This window comes from Castanea sativa, chromosome 9 (assembly GCF_040712315.1).
Source record: "Castanea sativa cultivar Marrone di Chiusa Pesio chromosome 9, ASM4071231v1".
Lineage (NCBI taxonomy): Eukaryota > Viridiplantae > Streptophyta > Magnoliopsida > Fagales > Fagaceae > Castanea > Castanea sativa.
In genome coordinates this window covers 21,156,554-21,178,755 of record NC_134021.1, presented here as the reverse complement: position 1 = coordinate 21,178,755, position 22,202 = coordinate 21,156,554, and the positions used below count along the sequence as shown (strand labels likewise).

At 34.7% G+C, this 22,202-nt stretch overlaps 1 protein-coding gene across 1 annotated transcript; it reads left to right on the top strand.

Moving 5' to 3' along the window:
• Positions 1-19,772: 19,772 nt before the first annotated feature.
• On the top strand, positions 19,773-21,786 carry LOC142608596 (glutathione S-transferase U8-like). Its single transcript, XM_075780286.1, has 2 exons — positions 19,773-20,378; positions 21,170-21,786. The coding sequence occupies exons 1-2, from the start codon at positions 20,067-20,069 to the stop codon at positions 21,542-21,544; spliced, it is 687 nt and encodes a 228-aa protein (XP_075636401.1). The 5' UTR covers positions 19,773-20,066; the 3' UTR covers positions 21,545-21,786.
• Positions 21,787-22,202: the final 416 nt, after the last annotated feature.

Below are 22,202 nucleotides of genomic sequence, written 5' to 3'. Positions count from 1 at the left end.
CACAATCCAAAGATCCAAGGAATCACAAGAAAGGAAAGCACATTGAGAGGAAGTACCACATCATTCGAGACATTGTTGCTCGTGGAGATGTTGTGGTAGCAAAGATTGAAAGTGCAAATAATCTAGCAGATCCTTTTACCAAAACCTTGCCTCAAAGGACTTTCGAGTCACATTTGGAGGGAATGGGAGTTAGATTAATGCAGAATAGTCTTTAGGGTAAGTGGGAGATTGTTAGGATTAGTGCCCTTAAATCCTATTGTATGATGTTATGTATGACATTATGTATGACATGATGTATGACATGATGTATGACATGATGTATGACTTAATATTGTGATTGATAAAATTATTTTATTATTATCTAAAATAATGGTAACATGAAATATGGGACATTATCATATAGTCCATGAGATGCATTGTATGTGATTTATGTGAAAAGTCACAGAAGATATAAATCACAAGTTCTTTGTAAACTCAGAATTTGCAGTTCGTAGTCGGTGATGAAATTGGACATTTCATCTGCGAAGACTATAACGTGTCAACTAAGATGATTTGTCTTGATCATGGAAGTGGAAACTTCTAGTTGATATGTTGATATGTTTTAAGAGTTAAAACATATTGAACTGGACCGCTGTGAGATTTATTATTCTTCTAACGACTGTCAAATGAATAATAAATCTCATGACTTCTATTTGCATGAACTCTTAATCCTGAGAGAATAATGGACCTGATCATGAAGTGTAGGTTGCTTTGATATATCAGGAGTGAGACCTGAAGTGACGGTCAAAACCTCAGTATGTTGGGCAGCCACATTTAGTGTTGATGGAACATATATTCTCAAGATGGAATTCATAGTCTCTTGATGGAGATATAAAATATTCCCTTGAGATAAGTTTAATGGTTTCAGTTGTTCAGAGAGTTAGGCCTAACCACTTTAGTAAGAAATTACTAAAGTATATATATTTATGAAATTGGATTTCATAAATATATAATGAATAACTTTAAAGAATTAAACCGGGTACCTCAAGGATAAGATGTAGTAATTTACAAAGTGACAGTCTACATTTATGACTTTGTGTTACTACGAATATTTTATGAAGGGGTTATATGTACAATAAAGTCTTGGGAAATAATTTATTAATAAGGCCTAGAGTGCAATTATATTTATATAGTGGTATTAAATATAATTAATGGCAACTTTGGACTTGTCAAGAGTTGACGGAAAAGCCCAAGGCCCATTGGAGCTAGTGTCTTATTGGTCCCTTTTGGTCCCACTCCAAGCCACACACTAAAGCCCAATTGGAAAGGCCCAAGAGGCCAGCCCAATTAGATAATCAGTTAGTTATAAAGGGAGTAACATACAGAATTTTTATTTGAAGAGATTAGAAAAGAAAAAGAAACGGTGTGTGAGAGAGTGTGAGACACACTTTCATTCTCCCTTTGAAAAACTGATTGAGAGACCACACATCTTGGGCGTAAAGTGGAATTGGAGTGAAGATTAAAAGTGTTCCCAAGTGCTTCTAATCTTTGTTTTGAATTTCTCCACACCAAGGTACGCTATCTTGTTCTTAAATTCTGAAATTTACATGGTGCACGTTATCAATCATGAATGAAATAGATCCTAGTTCGTTGCTTCCGCTGTGGGTTTTGTATGAGATACAAAACCAGAATTTTTCCTTCAGAATGTTCAGAAGTCAACATCTGACAGAACGGGTTTCGGGTATAACCACTCTTTCTCTTCTTGTAGTACCTTTTCTAATGCTTTGAATAAAGTTATTTTTGTTCCTCCTGCCAATAATGATAACTCTGAAAACAATAAGGTAACTGATAATGTGTCATCTCTGGGGAACCAAAATCAACTCCAACTTTCTTTAGCCCTTTTTGGTGAACTTCTTAACGCAACCATGTTGCTATCAAACCTCAATGGTTTCAGTTCTCCTCCTTATCCAACTAGACAAAAGTTCATGCAAAAGAAAGGATCTCCATCTAGGTCTCTTGTCTGGAAGGAAAAAGACTTTAAGTGATCTCTCCTCTTTTCTAATCTTTTGCATGGTTTGTGTTTTTGGTTTGAATCAATCTAGTTTTGATGTGTTTTTTATTTTTTTTGTTTTTGCTTTTTTTTTAAAAATTTCTTTTAATTAAAAAGAGGAAAAATCAGAAAAATACAAAAAATAGGTTATGTTTGTCTATACTATTACTTGTGTACCTTTGATGGCTTTTGAAACAAAGTTTGCCAACTTTGTATCATTTATAGCTTGGATGAGCATCTTCATGCACAACCAATTTTTATGATTTGGTTGATGTCTTATCTTTCATATCTTAAATCACTCTTTTTAACGGGAAGGACTAAAAAATCTTAAGAGAAAGACTTAAATAACCATCTCACCACTAAAACTTGTCAATCATAAAACATCTGTGTGCAATTCATAAAAATTGTGCTTGGTAAGGTGTAGCACTTGCATAGCAAAATAAGGATGTTCAAGCTTACATGATTAGGTATTTTTCTTTTCTCTCTCTTATATACTCATACATGATATGCTTAAAAGAAAAAATATGCAAAGATCATGAATCTCAATCACACTTTATATACCATCATTACCCATATATTGAGTAGAGAGTTTTTCAAAAGAGAAAACCCTAGCCTCAACCCTTGAGAGTGTGAGATTGTCATACTCACAATTCTACACACTATCCATTGTGGTTTTCCTCTACTCTTACCTCTCCATTTCTAAATTCTTGAGAGGTTGATAGCCTAAACACTTACCACACCCATACTGAGTGTCCAGTGAGTTTTGGTGCTGCTGGGAAGCATTGGAAGAAGCCAAGCTTTGGCGGATGCAATCGGGCGCATTGCAGGATCCGGAAAGCTAGACAAGACATGGTTCTGAGAAGCCTTGTTGGAGTAGGAGTTTGGATTAAGTGCATTGGGTAGACTAGGCTTGGAGGGTCTTTTGCTATTTGTGTATCCCAACTTATTGTCTAGTGGATTGATTAATTACTTGGAGGGCAGCGGAGAGGTTTTTCGCCGAGTTCTTCGGTTTCCTCTTCGATAACACATCGGCATGTTATCTTATGTTTGCATCTCTCTTCCCTACTCTTTTAGCTTACATTTTACTGCTGTGTTTTATTGAATATGGCTTACAGTAGCGGTTTTGTTTTTTCACTCACATTTACTCTATTCCACACTTAGTTTAAGTTAGAGTAAAATCAACCGAGCCGTAAACTTTTAATTTGGGGTCTAAATAGCTCTTGTGTTTTTAACACAATTTCGAGCTTTCAATTGGTATTAGAGCGGGTGCACTTGCTGTGGTTTCATTACCTAAGTGCGATCCAAGACCCTTTTTGTGATGGATTGGTCACAATCTCTCAATGCTCCACCATTCTTTGATGGAAGCAACTATGCTTTTTGGAAAGTTCATATGAGGGCATTTCTTTGCTCTATAGATGAGTCTGTATGGGATTCCGTTGAGAATGAGTATGTTAGACCCACAACAGCCAAGTCCAAATGGGACAAGGCAGCTCTTACATTGGCAAATGCCAATAGCAAAGCAATTAACACAATTTTTTGTGGTGTGTTTACTGATGAATTTAACAGGATATCACATGTGAAGACTGCTAAGGAAGCTTGAACGATTCTTGAGACTGCCTACAAAGGTACCAAGAAGGTTAAGGACACAAAACATTAAATGCTTACCACTCGATTTGAAAAGCTCAAGATGAGTGACGATGAGTCATTTGATTCATTCTATGGGAAGTTCAATGAAATCGTGATTGCCAAGCTCAATCTCGGTGAAAAGATTGAGGATGCTAATGTGGTGAGAAAGATCTTGAGGTCCTTACCAGAGAGTTATCGTGCGAAGATTACTGCTATAGAAGAAAGCAAAGATTTGGATGAGATTAAGATTCAAGAGTTAATTGGATCTCTCCAAACATATGAACTCGGACTGCTTTCTCATAAGCCAAGCAAATCGCTTGCACTCAAAACCATCAATGAGAGGATGGACGACTCTTCTAAAGAAGATAATGTAGAGAAAGAAGTTGCATTCCTTGCAAAGAACTTCCGAAAATTTCTGAAGATGAAGAAAAGTGGAAAGTCCTTTGGCAAAGGAAAGTTCTCATCATCCAAAGGTGGTAGAAAGGAGTTCAAGAAGAAAGATGGGAAGGGCTCTTAATCCCCCCAAGCAGTTGTGTGCTTTAAATGCAACGACCATGGTCACATTAAGAAAGAATGTCCCAATTACTTGAAAGGGAAAGGTAAGGTGTTTGCTACTACTCTTAGTGACTCCGAAAGCTCAAATTCAGACACAGAAGAAGAATGAGACAGTGACGGAAATTATAGGGATTTCATGACAATTACCTCCATTGAATCTAAGGATGATTTGAGCAATTTGGTAAATGAACTTGGTGAGCATTCAGAAGGTGAGGAAGTTGAAGAATCGGAAGACGAAGATGTATGCCAAAATGAAGGAGAGAGCAATCTTCAAGAAGCATATGACTCTTTGCTAGAAGATTGTGGAAAATATGCCAAGGTTGCAAACCATGCTGTGAGAAAGATGAAGAAAATTGAAGAGGAGCATAAGTGTACTCTTGTGCAACTCAAGGAAGCAAAATGTGAAGTAGAAGGACTCAAGGGAAAGCTAGTTGAAGCTTACTCTAAGATCAAGTTTCTAGAGCTTAAGATAATCCAAGCCAATATCAAGGTTGAGTGTATTTCCACCAGAAACTTGACAGTGTGTTGTCGTCACAAAAATCTTCACATGAAGGAAGCTCCAACAGCGAACCGAAGAAGGAAGTAAGGTTCGTATCAACTAAGAGTGTTGAGAAACTTAAAGAAGTGGTGACTGAGATTGAGACCCCTACTGTTGAGAAAAGAACCATTGGTGTAAGACTAAAAGGTAAAGGGAAGTCATTACCCAAAAATCAGAGGGGGCCTCAAGTGAAGCATGTGTGTCATCATTATGGCGTTCAAGGGCACACAAGACCCAACTGTTTCAAGCTTCATACACTCAAGAAAGCTGATTCCATGCGTGGCCAAGAAAGCACAAAGAAGAAACCAAAGGAAGAAATTGAAGGACATCTCATTGGAGACGTCATGGAAATGCCGAAGAACATCTCTCTATGCCTTGCTAGCTTCACTTCGAGGTTGGAAAGCTATGTTGGTCGTGCATCTCCATTCAAGGCTCTCACCCAAAACACTCGAAAAGTGTTGGTGAAAAAGGGTACCCATGCTTGATTTATTTCCTATGTCCATGATTCAATACTTCCATGTTTAGGTTCATAGGTTTATGCATCATGTCAAGCAAAATCTTTTTGTGTCATTGCTTCCGATTTATAGCATGTTTCTTCTGCTAGCTGTTTTTGTTTTTGTCTTTGTTGATCTTACTTTTCATGTTATTTTTTTGAGCGTGTTGAAAAATTCAAAAACTCATAAAAATTGAAAAATCTTCAAAAAGTTTGGTTGCTTGTGTTGTGTATATTAGATGTGAGTTTGGCCTAGTTCTTTTGTACTAATGGCGTAGTGCATTTATGAGCTTAGCTTGTTTTGTATGCACATCTATCTTTGTGGGAAAAATCTTGAAATCTATGTGTGTTTGTTGTAAATCGATCTTCAAGCTTGTCATGAATGATTCGTCAATAGTCTTGTTGGTCTTGATACTTGCATAGACTTGTGTCTATATCTTTTCCCACGTTTTTATGTTTTTTCTTAAAGAGCTCATCAAATGTCAAATCTCGAAAAGAGATATTGAGCTACAAAAGCCGTCACACACACTAGTATTTAACTAGGAAAAAGGGAAAGCGACTTGTATTGAAATGTATGGTGCCTCAAAAAGCCAAAAGCTTACTTTCTTACAAAGTTAAAATATTAAAAGTTCAGGCATCAATCTTAATATGAGATGTACTTTGTTAAAAAATGATCACATGTTATGTTTTGTAAAGAAGCCAAATGAAAAACTTCAAAGTTATGTAATCATTCTTGTGGGAGATCATATATGTTCATTTCTATAATTGAGATAGTCCACTTGACTTAGCACTAGTTGTGTATGACTTGATTGAATTGATCATTGAAGCTTCACTCTAGACTAAAGACTTTTCCACATTTGATACTCACACACAACACACAAGACTTTGTTCAATGAATGCTTATTTCATTTGTGTGATTGTACATGATCAAATGTGATGTGTATACTCAATTGCTTGTCGATCAAAACTAAAAAGATTTTTGAGTATTTTTATATGTTTTTGAGAGTGTTTTTATACTTTCGTGTTTTAAGTTTTTTTTTTTTGTTTCAAAATACTTTTTTGTGTTTTCTTCAAAAAACTGGTTCAGAGGCGTTTTCGCGAGTATCTCGCGACTTAGAGCTACCTGCGAAAAATTCTTAAGGGATATTAAAAAGTCACATTTTCATCTAGAGAGTCTCGCTACTGCCTCGCGAGTATTTCGCGACTAAACACTACTCGCGAAATGTTTTTAGGCAAAAACTGGAATTTTTCAAGTTTACATAGAAACTTTTACAAGTGTCCCACGACCGTGTCGCTACTAAAAGCTTCTTGTGAAAGCTTCCATGTGTCTCGCGACTAATCTCACGACTCTCTAACCCATGAAAAACATGTGTTTTTAGTTTTTATGTAGCAGATGTGACATTTTTTTTCAAACTACTTCATTTCCCTCACTTTGCCTCTCGAACCCCTCTCAACCCAAAACTCTCTCTCACTTAAACCTCATCACTTTCAAGCAAAAATCTCTGCAAAATCATTTCAAGGTATGTTTATCTAAACATTGTTTTCACTTTTGTCTTAGATTTTTGCAGTTTTCAACTTAGGGTTTTAAAAATTGGGGATTTTCGAAAAAAGGGTTAGGATTCTAATTTTTGTGAAAATTTCTTCAAAATTTTGATTGGGCTGAGTCCCATTTGCTGTGTTTGTCTTTGTGTTGGCCCCTTGTGGCATTCTGAACATGTATTTAGGCAGATTTCTTTGTGTTCATGCATTGTTCATTCATGTAGAACTATGTTGCATGCTATGTGTTCGACAAAATGTCCAAGTGACATTTTTGTGTTGGTTTAGGCTCAAATGAGTTCCTATGTTTGGGATTACCCTTGATTAACCATGCTTGACATGTTTTAATCATTAGGTGTGTGTTTTACACACTTTACCCATTGTGTGCCTCACAATGCCATGTCATGCATCACCTAGGCACACACTATGCATCAGCACATGTGCACACATGCACAGTCATTGTTTTGTATGCATTGCGTTTATGTTTACATGTTTCATTACATATAACATGTTGTTTTGGGTTTACTATCTCTGTTTTAAGATGTTTATAGTTTTGTTTTGGACTAACTTGAATCTAATCAAGTGTTTGTGGTCTATTTTGTATTCTTTTTGTTTGTGCTTTATATCTGTTTTGCAAATGTCACCCTTCAAGAAATTAGCTGTAAAAGGGGGAAGCAGCAAAGGAAAAGAACCAGTGATAGACCTTGATAGTTTTACCCCGAAGCCAAAGAGGACCAGATCTTCTATAGGGCTTTACGATGTTAACAAGTTCAGGTCATACACTGCATCTCAAAATTATGAGAAATATTTCAAAGATGCCCCCCTGCTGATTGAGAGAGTAGTGGACCAAGCTTCTCTCCTCGATACTAGCATTCCAAAATGGTTTGCTACCAAGGATTGGAACTTTCTTTTGTCAGATTTTGTTGAACCATACGAGAATATGGTAAAGGAATTCTATTCAAATGCAATAGACGAGGGAGATGAGTTGAAATGTTGGGCCAGAGGAAAGTATTTCATAATAACACCCACTTATCTTGCTAACATTCTACGTATCAATCGGCCTATGTATCCAAAGCCCCCGGTGTACGATGCACTAGATCCCGAGCAAGATTTTCTTCGGGAAACTCTAGGAAAGAACTTGGAATTCTCTTCCAATGGCAAAGCGGTAAGTGTTGCATCATTATCACTCGAATTGAGACTGCTCACATCAATCATGTTCCATAACCTTTATCCTCTCTCAAGTACCGGTTACATGAATCTCGGTCGGGCTTTATTTCTCCATGACTTGGTCCATGATGAAGAGATTGACATTTGCTTGCATGTCTTCCACATCCCTCGCAAAACTACCGAGAGGACTGCCTCAAGGACTTGCCTTCCCTTCAGCTGCCTTATCTCAAAAATTCTAAAGCTGAAAGGTGTTCATCCATTAGAAGATGAGAGACCATACCCACGACCTACTCCAATCAGCGCGCGTTCTCTCAGTGCCAGCATTAATCACACTCGGAAGGCAACCAAACAAGAGAGTATTAATCCTCATGCTAGTTCAAGCTCTAGCTCTCATGCTTTAGATAAGAGTTAGACATAATTATGTCATCGATGCAAGACATCACCGCCAAGATATCCAGACTTGCCTCTATCACGCACTCTCATCATATTTGCTTCGACACAAAGTTCACTTCTCTCCAAACTCAATTGGATCAAATTCAAAGGAAACTAGAGGAGGATGAAGACTAGCTTCTTTGGCCATTCTGGTCAAAAAGGGGGAGAAAATTTTGAGGGGGAGTAGCACATTTTGAGGGGGAGATACATAGAGACTTAGACTTTTGGTTTTTTTTTTTTTTTTTTTTTTTGTGGTTTAGTAGTTTATTTGCTTATGCCATAGTCTAGAACTCTTTTCTTTTAGATTGCTTTCTTTTAAAGCTTTAAGTACTTTGATTTAAATTCAGTTTATATTCAGTACTTTGTGTTTATATCTTTGTTTTGTAGCATTTTTTTGTACGTATAGTTTATCTTGTGTACTACACTCTTGTTCCCTTGTTGGATCGTGTATCCTTAATGCAAATACTTTGGTATTTTGCATTGGTTGAGTGTTTTGGACATGAAATTGATTCTTGCTTTGCACTTAATTGGATTGTGTGTCCGGATGATCGTTTACTAGTTAAATGATCATTGTAGTCATTCCGTAATGACTGTTCTTGTATGATCAAGTTATGCTTCATTGCTTATATCTTGCTGTTTACCTTGATTGCATTATACTTGCTTATATATGCACCTTGTATTCTGTTGGAAAATCTGATTTTGTATCTCATACAAAACACATAGCGGAAACAACAAACAAGGTGCTTGTTACGGTGAAATTCAAGATAGCATACCTTGGTATGGTGAAATTCAAAACAAAAGATTAGAAGTACTTGAAAACACTTTTAATCTTCAATCCAAATTCCACTTTACGCCCAAGAAGTGTGGTCTCTCAATCAGTTTCCAAGGGAGAATAATTGAGTGTCTTCACTCATACATACATACCATTTCACAATGATGTCTCTCTTTTTCTCTAATAAAGAATTCTGTATATTTCTCCCTTTATAACTAACTGATTATCTAATTAGGCTGACCTATTAGGCCTTTCCAATTGGGCTTTAGTGTGTGGCTTGGAGTGGGACCAAAAGGGACCAATAAGATACTAGCTCCAATGGGCCTTGGGCTTTTCTGTCAACTCTTGACAAGTCTAAAGTTACCATTAATTATATTTAATACCACTATATAAATATAATTGCACTCTAGGCCTTATTAATAAATTATATCCCAAGACTCTAATAATATCATTTGACCCCTCCATGAAATTTCCATAGTGAACAAAGTCATAATAAACTGTTACTTTGTAAACAACTGTTTTATCCTTGAGTATTTTGTTTAATCTTTTAGTTATTCACATTTATTGAAATCCAATTTCAATAAATATAATCTTTATTAACTCCTTACTAAAGTGGGCGCCCTGAATAACCAGTTCCCATTAAACTTATCTCAAGGGGATATTTCGTGTCTTTACTAAAAGAGATTATGGATTCCATCTTAAGAATATGTGTTCCCTCAACACTACGTGTGGTTACCCAACATATTGAGGTTTTGACCGTGAATATTAGATCTCACTCCTGATATATCAAAGTAACCTACATTTCATGATCAGGTCCACTACCCTCTCAGGATTAAGAGTCTATGAAATTAGAAGTCGTGAGATTAATTATTCGGGTAACAGTTGTTGATTGAATATCTAATCTCACAGCGGTCTAGTTCAATATGTCTTAACCCTTAAGACACATCAACACATCAACTAGAAGTCTCCACTTCCATGATCAAGACAAATCATCTTAGTTGATGTGTTATAGTCTTCGCAGATGAAATGCTCAATTTCATCACTAACTACGAACTACATTTTGAGTTTACAAGGAATTTGTGATTTACATCTTCTGTGACTAAATCACATAAATCACATACAATGCATCTCATGGACTATGATAATGTCCCATTAGTTCAATTATAAATAGTCTCATATAAATAAAAATTTAATTATTTATGACATGCCAATAAATTGGATTTTAGGGCATAAACCCCAACAATCTCCCACTTGCCCTTAAAGAAAATTTACCATATATCCGACACTTATTTCCCTTTGGAGTAATTCATAATCACATTAACGCAAGGTTTGGAAACAAGTTTCAGCCAGATTTATTGTATAAATTATCTTTGCCACTACTACATTTTACGTACTCATATCTCTCTAATGAGACAATATTTACGTTTAATGTGTATCTTCACCACCTAGGATGAACACATATTTTGAAGTCCAACTTCATGAATCACAATCAAACTACAAGTCAGTATTTGTATAACCAGTAACCATCTAATCCTCACTTTGGTAGACAAGCATATAATCCCTCATTCTCCTAAGATATTTGAGTATATGCTTTACTCACACTAAATTAAGCGATCTTAGATTCAATTGATATTTACTTACCATGACCACCGCAAAATAGATATTTAGCCTAGTGTATAGAATAGCATAAAGACTTTCTATTGATATAGAAAAAGGAACCGTCTTAATATTCTCTTCCTTTTATATGTCTTAGGACTATAGTCCTATATAAAGGAACTTCAAACTTAAAAGGAAAGAATCATTTCTTGAAGTATTACATGCTATACTTGGCTAAAATCTAATCTATTTAAGTAGTATAAGATAGACCCAACATCCTAATTTCTGAATTTTAACAAAGTTTAAATTCTTAGGATGTGACCGGTCTTTCCAAAGTACTTTATATCAAACTGGACTAGACAACAAAAAACGGCATTGATGACAATAGCTCCACATCATTCTAAATGATTAGAATGTCATGAACATACATTAAGAAATTTATTATTCTATATAGCTTTTACACACATAAGGCTTTTTAATACTTGATCAAAATCAAAGAATTTGATTGCTTGATCAAAGATGATATTTTATGATTTAGATGCTTGCTTTAGTCCATAAATGGACTTTAAGCAACTTGCATACTAAACACTACTAGTTCTTTGCTATGAACAAGTCTAGTTACATCATATAGATGTCTTCCTCAAGATTTCTACTAAAAGAAACTTTCTTGATATCCATTGCCATATTTCATCCAAATGAAATATAATGGATAAGAGAATCTAGATAGGGTCAAACTTGACTATTGGTGAAAAAATCTTTTCATAGTCGAACCATTTCTTTCTGAATAAATCTCTTCGCCACTAGTCTTAACTTTGAAGGTTTGCATCTTCAAATCTATCAATCTCATTTACTTGTAGACCTATTTGAAAACAATAGGCTTAATGCCACTAGGCGCCTCTAAAAGTTCTAGACTTTAAATAGAATCTAATTCTATTCGCATATCCTTGATCCAATAATTTATATTCATATCATCTATTGCCTTTACGTAGGACTGAGGATCAAATTCATCTCTTTATGGAATGACTTCAAAAGTTTAGCCCAAAAGTATGAATTTATTTGGTAATTGATAATTCTCCAACTACGATATTGTACCGTGTAATAGTTATCTACAGAATAATGTCTTGTGGTGTATCTAATACAACCATCTTATTTCTAAATGTATTTTATAGTTGCCTTACAACAAATTCTAACATTTTTCTTCCAGAACATTCTACCTTTAAAAGAGTCATATTCCTCCTTTATGTATGCACTGACTTAAAGAAGTCATTGGAACTTTATTCCTTTTATGAAAAGGAGCCCTAGATCATATTATCCTTTAGATAGAATTCATAGATTGGGAATATAACAAAATAATGGTTCTAAAAACCCATCTTTTACCAATCTTGAATATCATTTAGATTAATAAGATCTAGACATAAGTGCCTAAACATACAATACCAAAGGATGAAACTTTCTCATTAAAAAGTAAAACATGTAAACTTCCATCTAAAAGACAATCATGGACAATGCTTAGCTTTACTAAAACGGAAACACTTTCCTTTTGGTCATACTTTTAAGTCTAATTTCCTTTTGGCAACTACTAGGGCAACTAGCATGTCCAACTGTTTGGTATTATAATTCCTATTCTTACCACCTTTACCTTTTGGTTAAGGCTAAGAATTTGAATTAAATCACATTGATCTTAGCCTTTGCTTTTAGGATGTCTTCCGTTGTGCAGAACTTACTTATCAATTCAGATAATATAAAAGGAATTTATTTATTTTCAAAACAATCTAAATTGATCAAATGATTCTAACAAGGACTTATGGATCATATCCATATGAGATTAACATTTAATCTCTACATCCAAGAATTCCAATTTATTTTTTTAAAAAAAATATTTTCATAAAATGATATAGAATTGGAACTCCTTAAGCCTTTCTTAGCACCCAATATGATTCATACCAAACATCTCATTTAGACTTAATATAAAGTCTAAGTCTAGTACTAACCCTTGCATCTCATGCTTTAGTACAATTGAGATAGAAGCCAATGTAACATTTTAGCATTTCTATGGAGACTATGATCACATCATAAGCTATCTTCCATAAATGCATCATGTATAGGAAATTATGACAATGTTGAATCGAAACATAAATATGTACTTCAGCTCCTTTAAGCACCATATCCAAAATTATTTCTTAGTTAATGTGATTCTATTAAAATATTAGTTAGAGAACAAAACTTTATGACAACTTTAATTTGAGACTATGAACTTAAATACCAGGACATTATATTTTGCAACCATAACCATATAATGTGGAACCCTAAAACCATATTATATTAGGTGCAACGACAACCCAATCCCACAATTAATATTCCTTGGTAGCGAGTTTATACCAATCACTATGATCAGGTGAGAAATATTCTCATTATTAATGCTATCATGGTAACTCTTACCAAACAAAAATAATTTGCCGCTTTTCCTTCAGCCTCTAAGTAATAATGACATAGCTCTTTTGGGAGGTTAACATTACACTTAGTCTAGTGTATACCATTATCTAGAATCATCTGTGGCCACATTTCATCTCCCTTTATAGTGTTTAAACTTGTAGTACCATGAAATAATACACTCTCCTTTGGGATCGCGAGGCATATACGCCAAGATGAGGTGCTTGTTCACACTACTTTAAACGGGTAAGTTCAATCTTGTAGTACTATGAAGTAAACACCCTCCTTTGGGATCGCGAGGCATATATGCTAAGACGAGGTGCTTACCCACACTACTATGAACCGATAATAGAGGCCGTGAGATCCAACCCTTGTATCTCTCTCCCACTAGAAATTTTAAAACAAGTGGATTGTCTTAAAATCATTGTGATCTAATCACAATTTTAACCCTACACATCAAATGTGTTTAAATTGAATGTGATGTTACTAAGTCATGTCACAATAGCGTAACGAACATTCGCGTAATCACAAAGAAGTTTAACCATGTAATCCATGAAGTAAATACCCTCCGCTTGGAATGCAAGACTCAAAGTCAAGACAAGGTACCGACTCACATTACAATAAACTTAACAAAAGGGTGATTTTAGCACTCCCACTTGTTATTTGGGTTTTTCTTAAATAATTGTGATCCTATCACAACTAATAACCTTGCAGTTATTGGATATTCTAATCTCATTAGAATCACTAACTAAAATGGAAGTCCTAAACTATTTAGGATTCCTTAAACACTAATGAATCAAAAATTAGTTATATAGAACTCTATCCTTAATTTACTAGATAAAGGATTCTAATCTCATTAGAAACTATATACCTTTTAATTAGAATTTTAATCTCATTAAAAACCTCTAATTAAAATAAATTAAGGACTTTTAATCATAAAATAATTTAGGACTTAGAGTTCTATTTAACTAACATCTTTGATCTCATTAGGTCTTTTAGTTAGATAATGATTAACGTATGTCCTTAACTTTATAGGACTATAAAATTAATCACACAACCTTGTTTTTTATCAAAATTTTAACACTTAGTCAAAAACAAGTGAAATTTCAAAATTCAGTGCCTTCGATCAGTTCTCGATTCCTCTTCAATCAATCGAAAAAATACATTCGATCGATTGAAAGGAATTCTCGATCGATTGAAACTCGTAAAAATGAATTTTTCAAGAATTTTCAAGTAACCGTTTTTGACATCTTTATTGTTCTTCCATCAAAAACACCTTTTGATTTTATCAACGAAGATTTACAGATCAAACTTTAAGGTATTCAAGATCATTATCAAGAACCATAATAATGCTAGGAAACCCTTGAAAACATAATCCTAATCTCATTAGGAATAAATTTCATAATCTTAGCATTAACAAGATAGCATTTATATATATATATATATATATATATATATATATATACACACACACGTGCATCTCCATATAAATTGCAACATATGAAACACACATTAATATATGGATTCAAGACATCCAAAATATATAAAAATTTGAATGCATATGAAAGCATATATACATCCAAGGCAATTAACATGCAATTATCTCATGTTGATAAGATGGCCAAGCCGTGAAATAAAGTCCAAGCCATGCAATGTAGTCCAAGCGGTGTAAGAATTGATCAAGCAGTGCATTAACAAAATGGACATGACAGTTATATAACTGTTACATTCAATCCGTATATTTATATACCTTGGCATGGATTGTTATTTATTATAAAGCTTTTGCTTTATGCATGATCTCGTGGACCCCATGTGGCAAATTTCATTCCGCCATTAACTGCTTTCAATTATATATATGCTAGTTCTTAATGCCGACAAGATCATGTTAACGGTACAATGTTAAAGTGCATGCTTATAACATGGCCATCTTATACGGATTGAAGGAAAGTTATAAACAAATAACACATATAAACCCATATATATAAGACCAATACTTCCAAGCGGTGCAAAAGAAATCCAAGCAGTGTAATAATCTTGATTCACGCATATAGTAGTTATTGAAATGCCATTCAATAACTACATCAAACATATATATCCTTGGCCATAAAAGACACGGCACCATATATATATATATATATATATATATATATATATATATATATATATATATTACAAACCAAGATTTCTATTGATGGTTATTGAATGAAATTCAATAACTACTCCCAACTGCCAATAATATCCAATCCCTGCACTCTTGGAATCATGCAAAACAATATATCGCATATATTGATCAATGCACACAAGGTTTATAGAACTATATCTTTATGCAGAAATTTGAAAACACAAAGATAACGGTTTTCTTAAATTCTAAAACTCAATCACATGTTATACAAGCATGAGATGAAAACCTGGCTCTGATACCAATTGTTGGAAAATCTGGTTTTGTATCTTATACAAAATACATAGCAGAAACAACAAACAATGATCTATTTCATTCACGATTGATAACATGCGCAATGTAAATTTTAGAATTTAAGAACAAGATAGCGTATCTTGGTGCAGTGAAATTCAAAACAAAAGATTAGAAGTACTTGGAAACACTTTTAATCTTCACTCCAATTCCACTTTTCGCCCAAGAAGTATGGTCTCTCAATTAGTTTCCAAGGAAGAATAATGGAATGGTTTTACTCACACAAACACACCATTTCACAATGATGTCTCTCTTTTTCTCTAATAAAAAATTTTGTATGTTTCTCCCTTTATAACTAACTGATTATCTAATTGGACTAGCCTATTGGGTCTTTCCAATTGGGCTTTAGTGTTTGACTTGGAGTGAGACCAAAAGGAACCAATAAGACATTAGCTCTAATGGGCCTTGGACTTTTCTGTCAACTCTTAACAAGTTCAAAGTTACCATTAATTATATTTAATACCACTATATAAATATAATTTCACTTTAGGCCTTATTAATAAATTATATCCCAAGACTCTAATAATATCATTTGACCTCTCCATGAAATATCCATAGTGAACAAAGTCATAATAAACTGTCACTTTGTAAACAACTGTTTTATCCTTGGGTACCCGGTTTAATCTTTTAGTTATTCACATATATTGAAATCCAATTTCAATAAATATAATCTTTAGTAACTCTTTACTAAAGTGGACGCCCTGAATAACCAGTTCCCATTAAACTTATCTCAAGGGGATATTTCGTGTCTCTACTAAAAGAGATTATGGATTCCATCTTGAGAATATGTGTTCCCTCAACACTATGTGTGGTTACCCAACATACTGAGATTTTGACCGTGAATATTATATCTCACTCCTGATATATCAAAGTAACCTACGTTTCATGATCAGGTCCACTACCCTCTCAGGATTAAGAGTCTATGAAATTAGAAGTCGTGAGATTAATTATTCGGGTGACAGTTGTTGAGTGAATAACTAATCTCACAGCGGTCCAGTTCAATATGTCTTAACCCTTAAGACACATCAACACATCAACTAGAAGTCTCCACTTCCATGATCAAGACAAATCATCTTAGTTGATGTGTTATAGTCTTCGCAGATGAAACGTCCAATGTCATCACCGACTACGAACTACATTTTGAGTTTACAAGGAACTTGTGATTTACATCTTTTGTGACTAAATCACATAAATCAAATATAATGCATCTCAAGGACTATGATAATGTCTCATTAGTTCATTTATAAATAGTGTCATATAAATAAAAAATTAATTATTTATGACATGCCAATAAATTGGATTTTAGGGCATAAACCCTAACATATACAACTTGTCATAAGCTTAATGAAAGTTTTGTTTGTGTGCAAGTGTTTCAGGATACAGGTGTATTCGTGCAAGTGCTTCACAGCTTCTACATTAAGTGTGAGTGAGTTTTGCCAATGTTCCCAAACTCACGTTAAGTCTAAAGTTTGTTATAGGGTGTTTTGTCACGGAATAGCCAAAGGGGGAGATTGTAAAGTTGTGATTTACAACTGTTTTGTGTTGGCTTTAATTCCGTGCCAAATTTGATTGTAATTTTGGTCAATCTTTTATACCCTGTACTTTATGTGGGATTTTATTATAAAGGTTGTGTGATAGAGAGAGAGTGTGTGAAGACTCAAGCATGTGAAGACATAAGTTTTCTCGCGGGTAGCTCGCAACTAAGCATCCCACAAAATGATGCATGTGCCCTGCACATAACTGGAATGTGAAGAGTCATGATAGATGGTGACAACTGGTTTTCGCGAGTGTCTTAGAGTAAGGCTTTCTTGTGAGATACCCGTGAAACAATCTATTTTGTTATTTTGTTCTATTTACTCCACTACATTCTAAATCACACTATATATACCATAATTATCCACATATTGAGTAGAGAGCTTTTCAGAAGAGAAAACCCTAGCCTCAACCCTTGAGAGTGTGAGATTGTCATACCCACAATTCTACACACTATTCATTGTGGTTTTCCTCTACTCTTACCTCTCCATTTCTAAATCCTTGAGAGGTTGATAGCCCAAACACTTACCATACCCATACTGAGTGTCCAGTGAGTTTTGGTGCTGTTGGGAAGCATTGGAAGAAGCCAAGCTTTGGCGGATGCAATCGGGCGCATTACGGGATCCGGAAAGCTAAACAAGACACGGTTTCGAGAAACCTTGTTGGAGTAGGAGCTTGGAGGGCTTAGGTGCATTGGGTAGACTAGGCTTGAAGGGTCTTTTGCTATTCGTGTATCCCAACTTATTGTATAGTGGATCGATTTACCGCTTAGAGGGCGGTGGAGAGGTTTTTCACCGAGTTTTTCGGTTTCCTCTTCGATAACATATCGGCGTGTTATCTTATGTTTGCATCTCTCTTCCCTACTCTTTTAGCTTACATTGTACTGGTGTGTTTTATTGAATATGGCCTAGAATAGTGGTTTGTTTGTTCGCTCACATTTACTCTATTCCGCACTTAGTTTAAGTTAAAGTAAAATCAACCGAACTGTAATCTTTTAATTTGGGGTCTAAATAGCTTTTGTGTTTTTAACACAATTCCGAGCTTTCACTCGTGTTGGAAATATGACTAGGACTCTTCCAAAGTAGGATCAATTGCCTCTATAGATGCTTTTTTTTTTTTGGGTGGGTAAAGAATGAGACTCAATAAAGAGATCAACAAAAGATTGAAATTGTGGAATAGGGAAGGTATGTATAATCTTATGTTTCCATAAGACAATATGACAAAAGGCTAAGTTATTTGGTTATAAGTTGTAACATTTATACCTTTTCTTTGTTTAAGATTGTAACCTAGAAATATTGAGAGTATGATTGTAATTTATTGCACTCATGAAGTTGAAAAATGAAAAACTAGGTATAGCTAGAGTGCCTAAGCTAACTATAGTTAGGAAAAGTGCCAAATAGGTATTCATAGGGTGTTGATTTTGCAAAAGGGACAAGGAAAATCGATAAATGGTTTGAGAAACAGTAAGATCTGTTTTCCCTCAAAAGGAGTCATGAACATATCAAAATTTAGTGTCCAAAAACATATTAAAATTTGCTTTATGCTCAACCATGATGTTGTGAATCGATGTACCTAGGGGGAAGTGGGATTCAAACACAAACATGAGACAATATAAACTAGTATAAAGTATGCCGATATTATTGGGTTTTCATTTAAACCTCAAGAGGTAAAGAAAAACTATTTTGTCCAATTAACACGAAATTCAATAAAATAAACTATAAGAAACTTATCCTAGTAAGAAAATTACACATTACTTTAGAGTACAATAATGTTATAATATTTTCTAGTCTTACACAATTAGTGAGTCTCACCATAAATTTTTATTAGTGACTCGTTATTATTTGAGGAGAGAGGATTTAACATTATAGTATTAACAAATTATTGTTTACTCAACCTAACAAACCCCTTAGTCATTAAATTTATCGTGCATAGGCTTCAGTCCACACAATACATAGCAAAGTTTGCCTGTTTTAATTTTTCCCCCTTATTTTTTTATTTTTATTTTTATGTATTTGATAAGATTTTTCTCCTGCTTAAGATTTTTAAGTAAAGAATTTGAGACAACCTGTACTAGCCCAGCAGGCTGTTGACTTTGCTAGTATTGTAGTTTAGTACTTTAGTCTGTTGCTCGAGTCTAGAGCCTTCCGAAAGACTATGGGTCCGTTTGGATAGAACTTATTGTTGAAAACTGAAAACTGAAAACTGAAAACACTGTAGCAAAATAATTTTAAAATGTGTGAATAGTACCGCGGGACCCATTTTTAATGAAAAAGTGGCTGAAAAGTGAAATTTGTGGGTCCGTGAACAGTGCACGGATGCACTGTTCACGGAAGACTGGTCAACATCTGCGGCTTGAAAAAAAAAAAAAAAAAAAAAAAAAGCTTGAAACGCAAAACGCAAAACGCAGCCTTGAATCCAAACACATTCTATATATTAATATTCTGGCTGAGGTCATCCTTCAGCTCAGCCCTTGCTGAGATCATCAATGAGCTATGGGCTCAAATGAATCCTGAATGTTCCAAGGATTTTCCATTATTTAACCACGATATATAACAGCATAAAGAAATCTGAATTAAATAAATAAGGAGAGATAGACGAATATCAATTGGGTTTTTTGCTCTTTAAATAATAACCTGCATTTGAACGACCCGTTAATTGTGCGACTTCTTCCCCAAGTCTATCACTGTAAGTCTTCAACCACCACCTTGTCCCACATTCTAGAACTTATTGATCAAGAAACAAAAAAAAAAATACAAACAGCCAAGGGCTTAGCCACTACGTAACCATTTTGCCTAGGCTCTATAAAAAGGGCATCAGACCCAGAAGGTAGAGCCAAGCCTTTGAATCTCATTACAGACTCTGTAAAGTGCAGGAACAAAGAGTGTCATTATGGCCGAAGAAGTATTGGTGTTTGGTGCGTGGGGAAGCCCTTTTAGTCGCAGAGTAGAGATGGCTCTGAAACTGAAAGGAATTGAGTACAAATACATTGAAGAAGATCTGACCAACAAGAGCCCTTCCCTCCTCAAATACAACCCAGTTCACAAAAAGATTCCCGTGCTCGTACACAATGGAAAGCCTGTGGCTGAGTCACTCGTTATTCTAGAATACATTGATGAAACCTGGAAAGACCACCCCATCTTGCCCAAAGATCCTTATGAGAGAGCCAATGCCCGATTCTGGGCCAAGTTCATAGACGAGAAGGTAAAATATCATTTACTTTTAAACTTCTTCAAATTGTAAATTTATGATGTAATAAACAAACTCAGCGCGGTTCTAGTCGTTTTTGTTTTTGTTTTTAAAGTTTTGAGGCGTCATTGTTTTTATATATCCGGTAAAAATACCATTTTGGTTTGCACATTTTGTGGTCATTGACAATTTCAACATTACATTTTGGTCCGTATTATTTTAATTTGGATTAAATTTATGTATTTTTTTTAAAATTTTTTTAGTAGATATTAGGAAAGAGGGAATATCAAATAACCAGGCACCACATAGTATGTTATTATGAACCTAATTACCTGCTGAGTAACGTATAATTCTGTAGGCATGACTTTTCAGGTTTTTTTTTTTTTTTTTTTTTGGGGGGGGGGGTTAGTTCTTGAAAATCATAGTGACCTTCACAATTATAAATGGCAACATCATTCTAATACTCCTCTCACGTGTGGGCCAAGAGGTGGGTTTTTTATTTTTATTTTTTTAAATAGAAGGTAGGGTATAAACAAAGTTCAAGCTCATGATTATCTTCATTGATATTTGATACCAAGATATATTACAAATTATTTCAAAAATTTTAGAGGTTAGGAAATGATTAATTTAATTATTTGACCATTATTCTAATAACATATCCAAAAACATCTAATGATAAGCCATTTATAACGAATTATCTATTTGTGTTTTTTGCATACTCACTCGTTAGAGATACAATTTGTCAACCTAGAGAAATACACTGCAAGTCATACTAGATTTTGAATTTTCTCTATTTCTTTTTTTAGTGCTTGTCTGCAATATTTAAAGCTTGCTGGGGTGAAGAGTACGAGCATGAGAAGGCAGAGAAAGAGCATGAGAAGGCTGTGAAAGAAGTATCTGAACTTCTACAATTTCTAGAAAATGAGCTCAAGGAAAAGAGGTATTTTGGTGGAGAGACTGTTGGACTGCTAGACATTGCTGCTAACATCATAGGCTACTGGCTTGGAGTTTTTGAAGAAGCTTCGGGGGCAGAGTTGTTGACAAGGGAGAAATTTCCCAAACTTTGCAATTGGGCTAATGAGTTTGTGTGCGTCACTGCCATTAAGGAAAATCTACCTGCTAGAGACAAACTCATTGCCTATTTGCGAAATCGCTTTGGGGCTGGTAATGCTTCCAAATAGGTGAACTTACATACGCCACTCACAGTTGGTGCATGTTATTGCATAATAAAATTGACCGCTTTGTCATCAATCGGGTTCATACGTAATTTGTAATTTCTTATAATTCGTGTTTGTAATAGTTTTATGTATTTGTTTGAGCCATTGAGCCCTGTACTTGCTTACCTTGTTGCAGTTTTTCTATAAAGTGTTCTCCACTCTTGGTTATTTTATCAAATAAAATTTTTGTAAACTAACATTCTTCACATGCGTCTAGAAAATATCAAAATGACAAGAAGTGACAACTGTAATAAGAGTGTGAACAAAGGATAAATCAGCAACAGAGACAAACATTTTCTCATAGTCAATATCTAATTGCAAAGTTAAACATTTGGCTTTGGCTACAAGGGAAGCCTTGTAGCCCTAAACAAATTTATCTCTGCAAGTTTTGGTCTTGTATACACCTAATAAGTAATAACTCCCTTGAGGTAGATCACCAAGTCCTATGTCTAAGTTTTAGCATGTGTATCCAATTATTCTTTCATACCCTGTTACCACAAAGGGTTAATGAGGCGGCGCAGAATGTGTGAGATTCGTGTAAGGTTGCTAATGCCAGATATTGTTGGAAAATCTAGTTTTGTATCTCATACAAAACACACAGCGGAAGCAACAAACATGGATT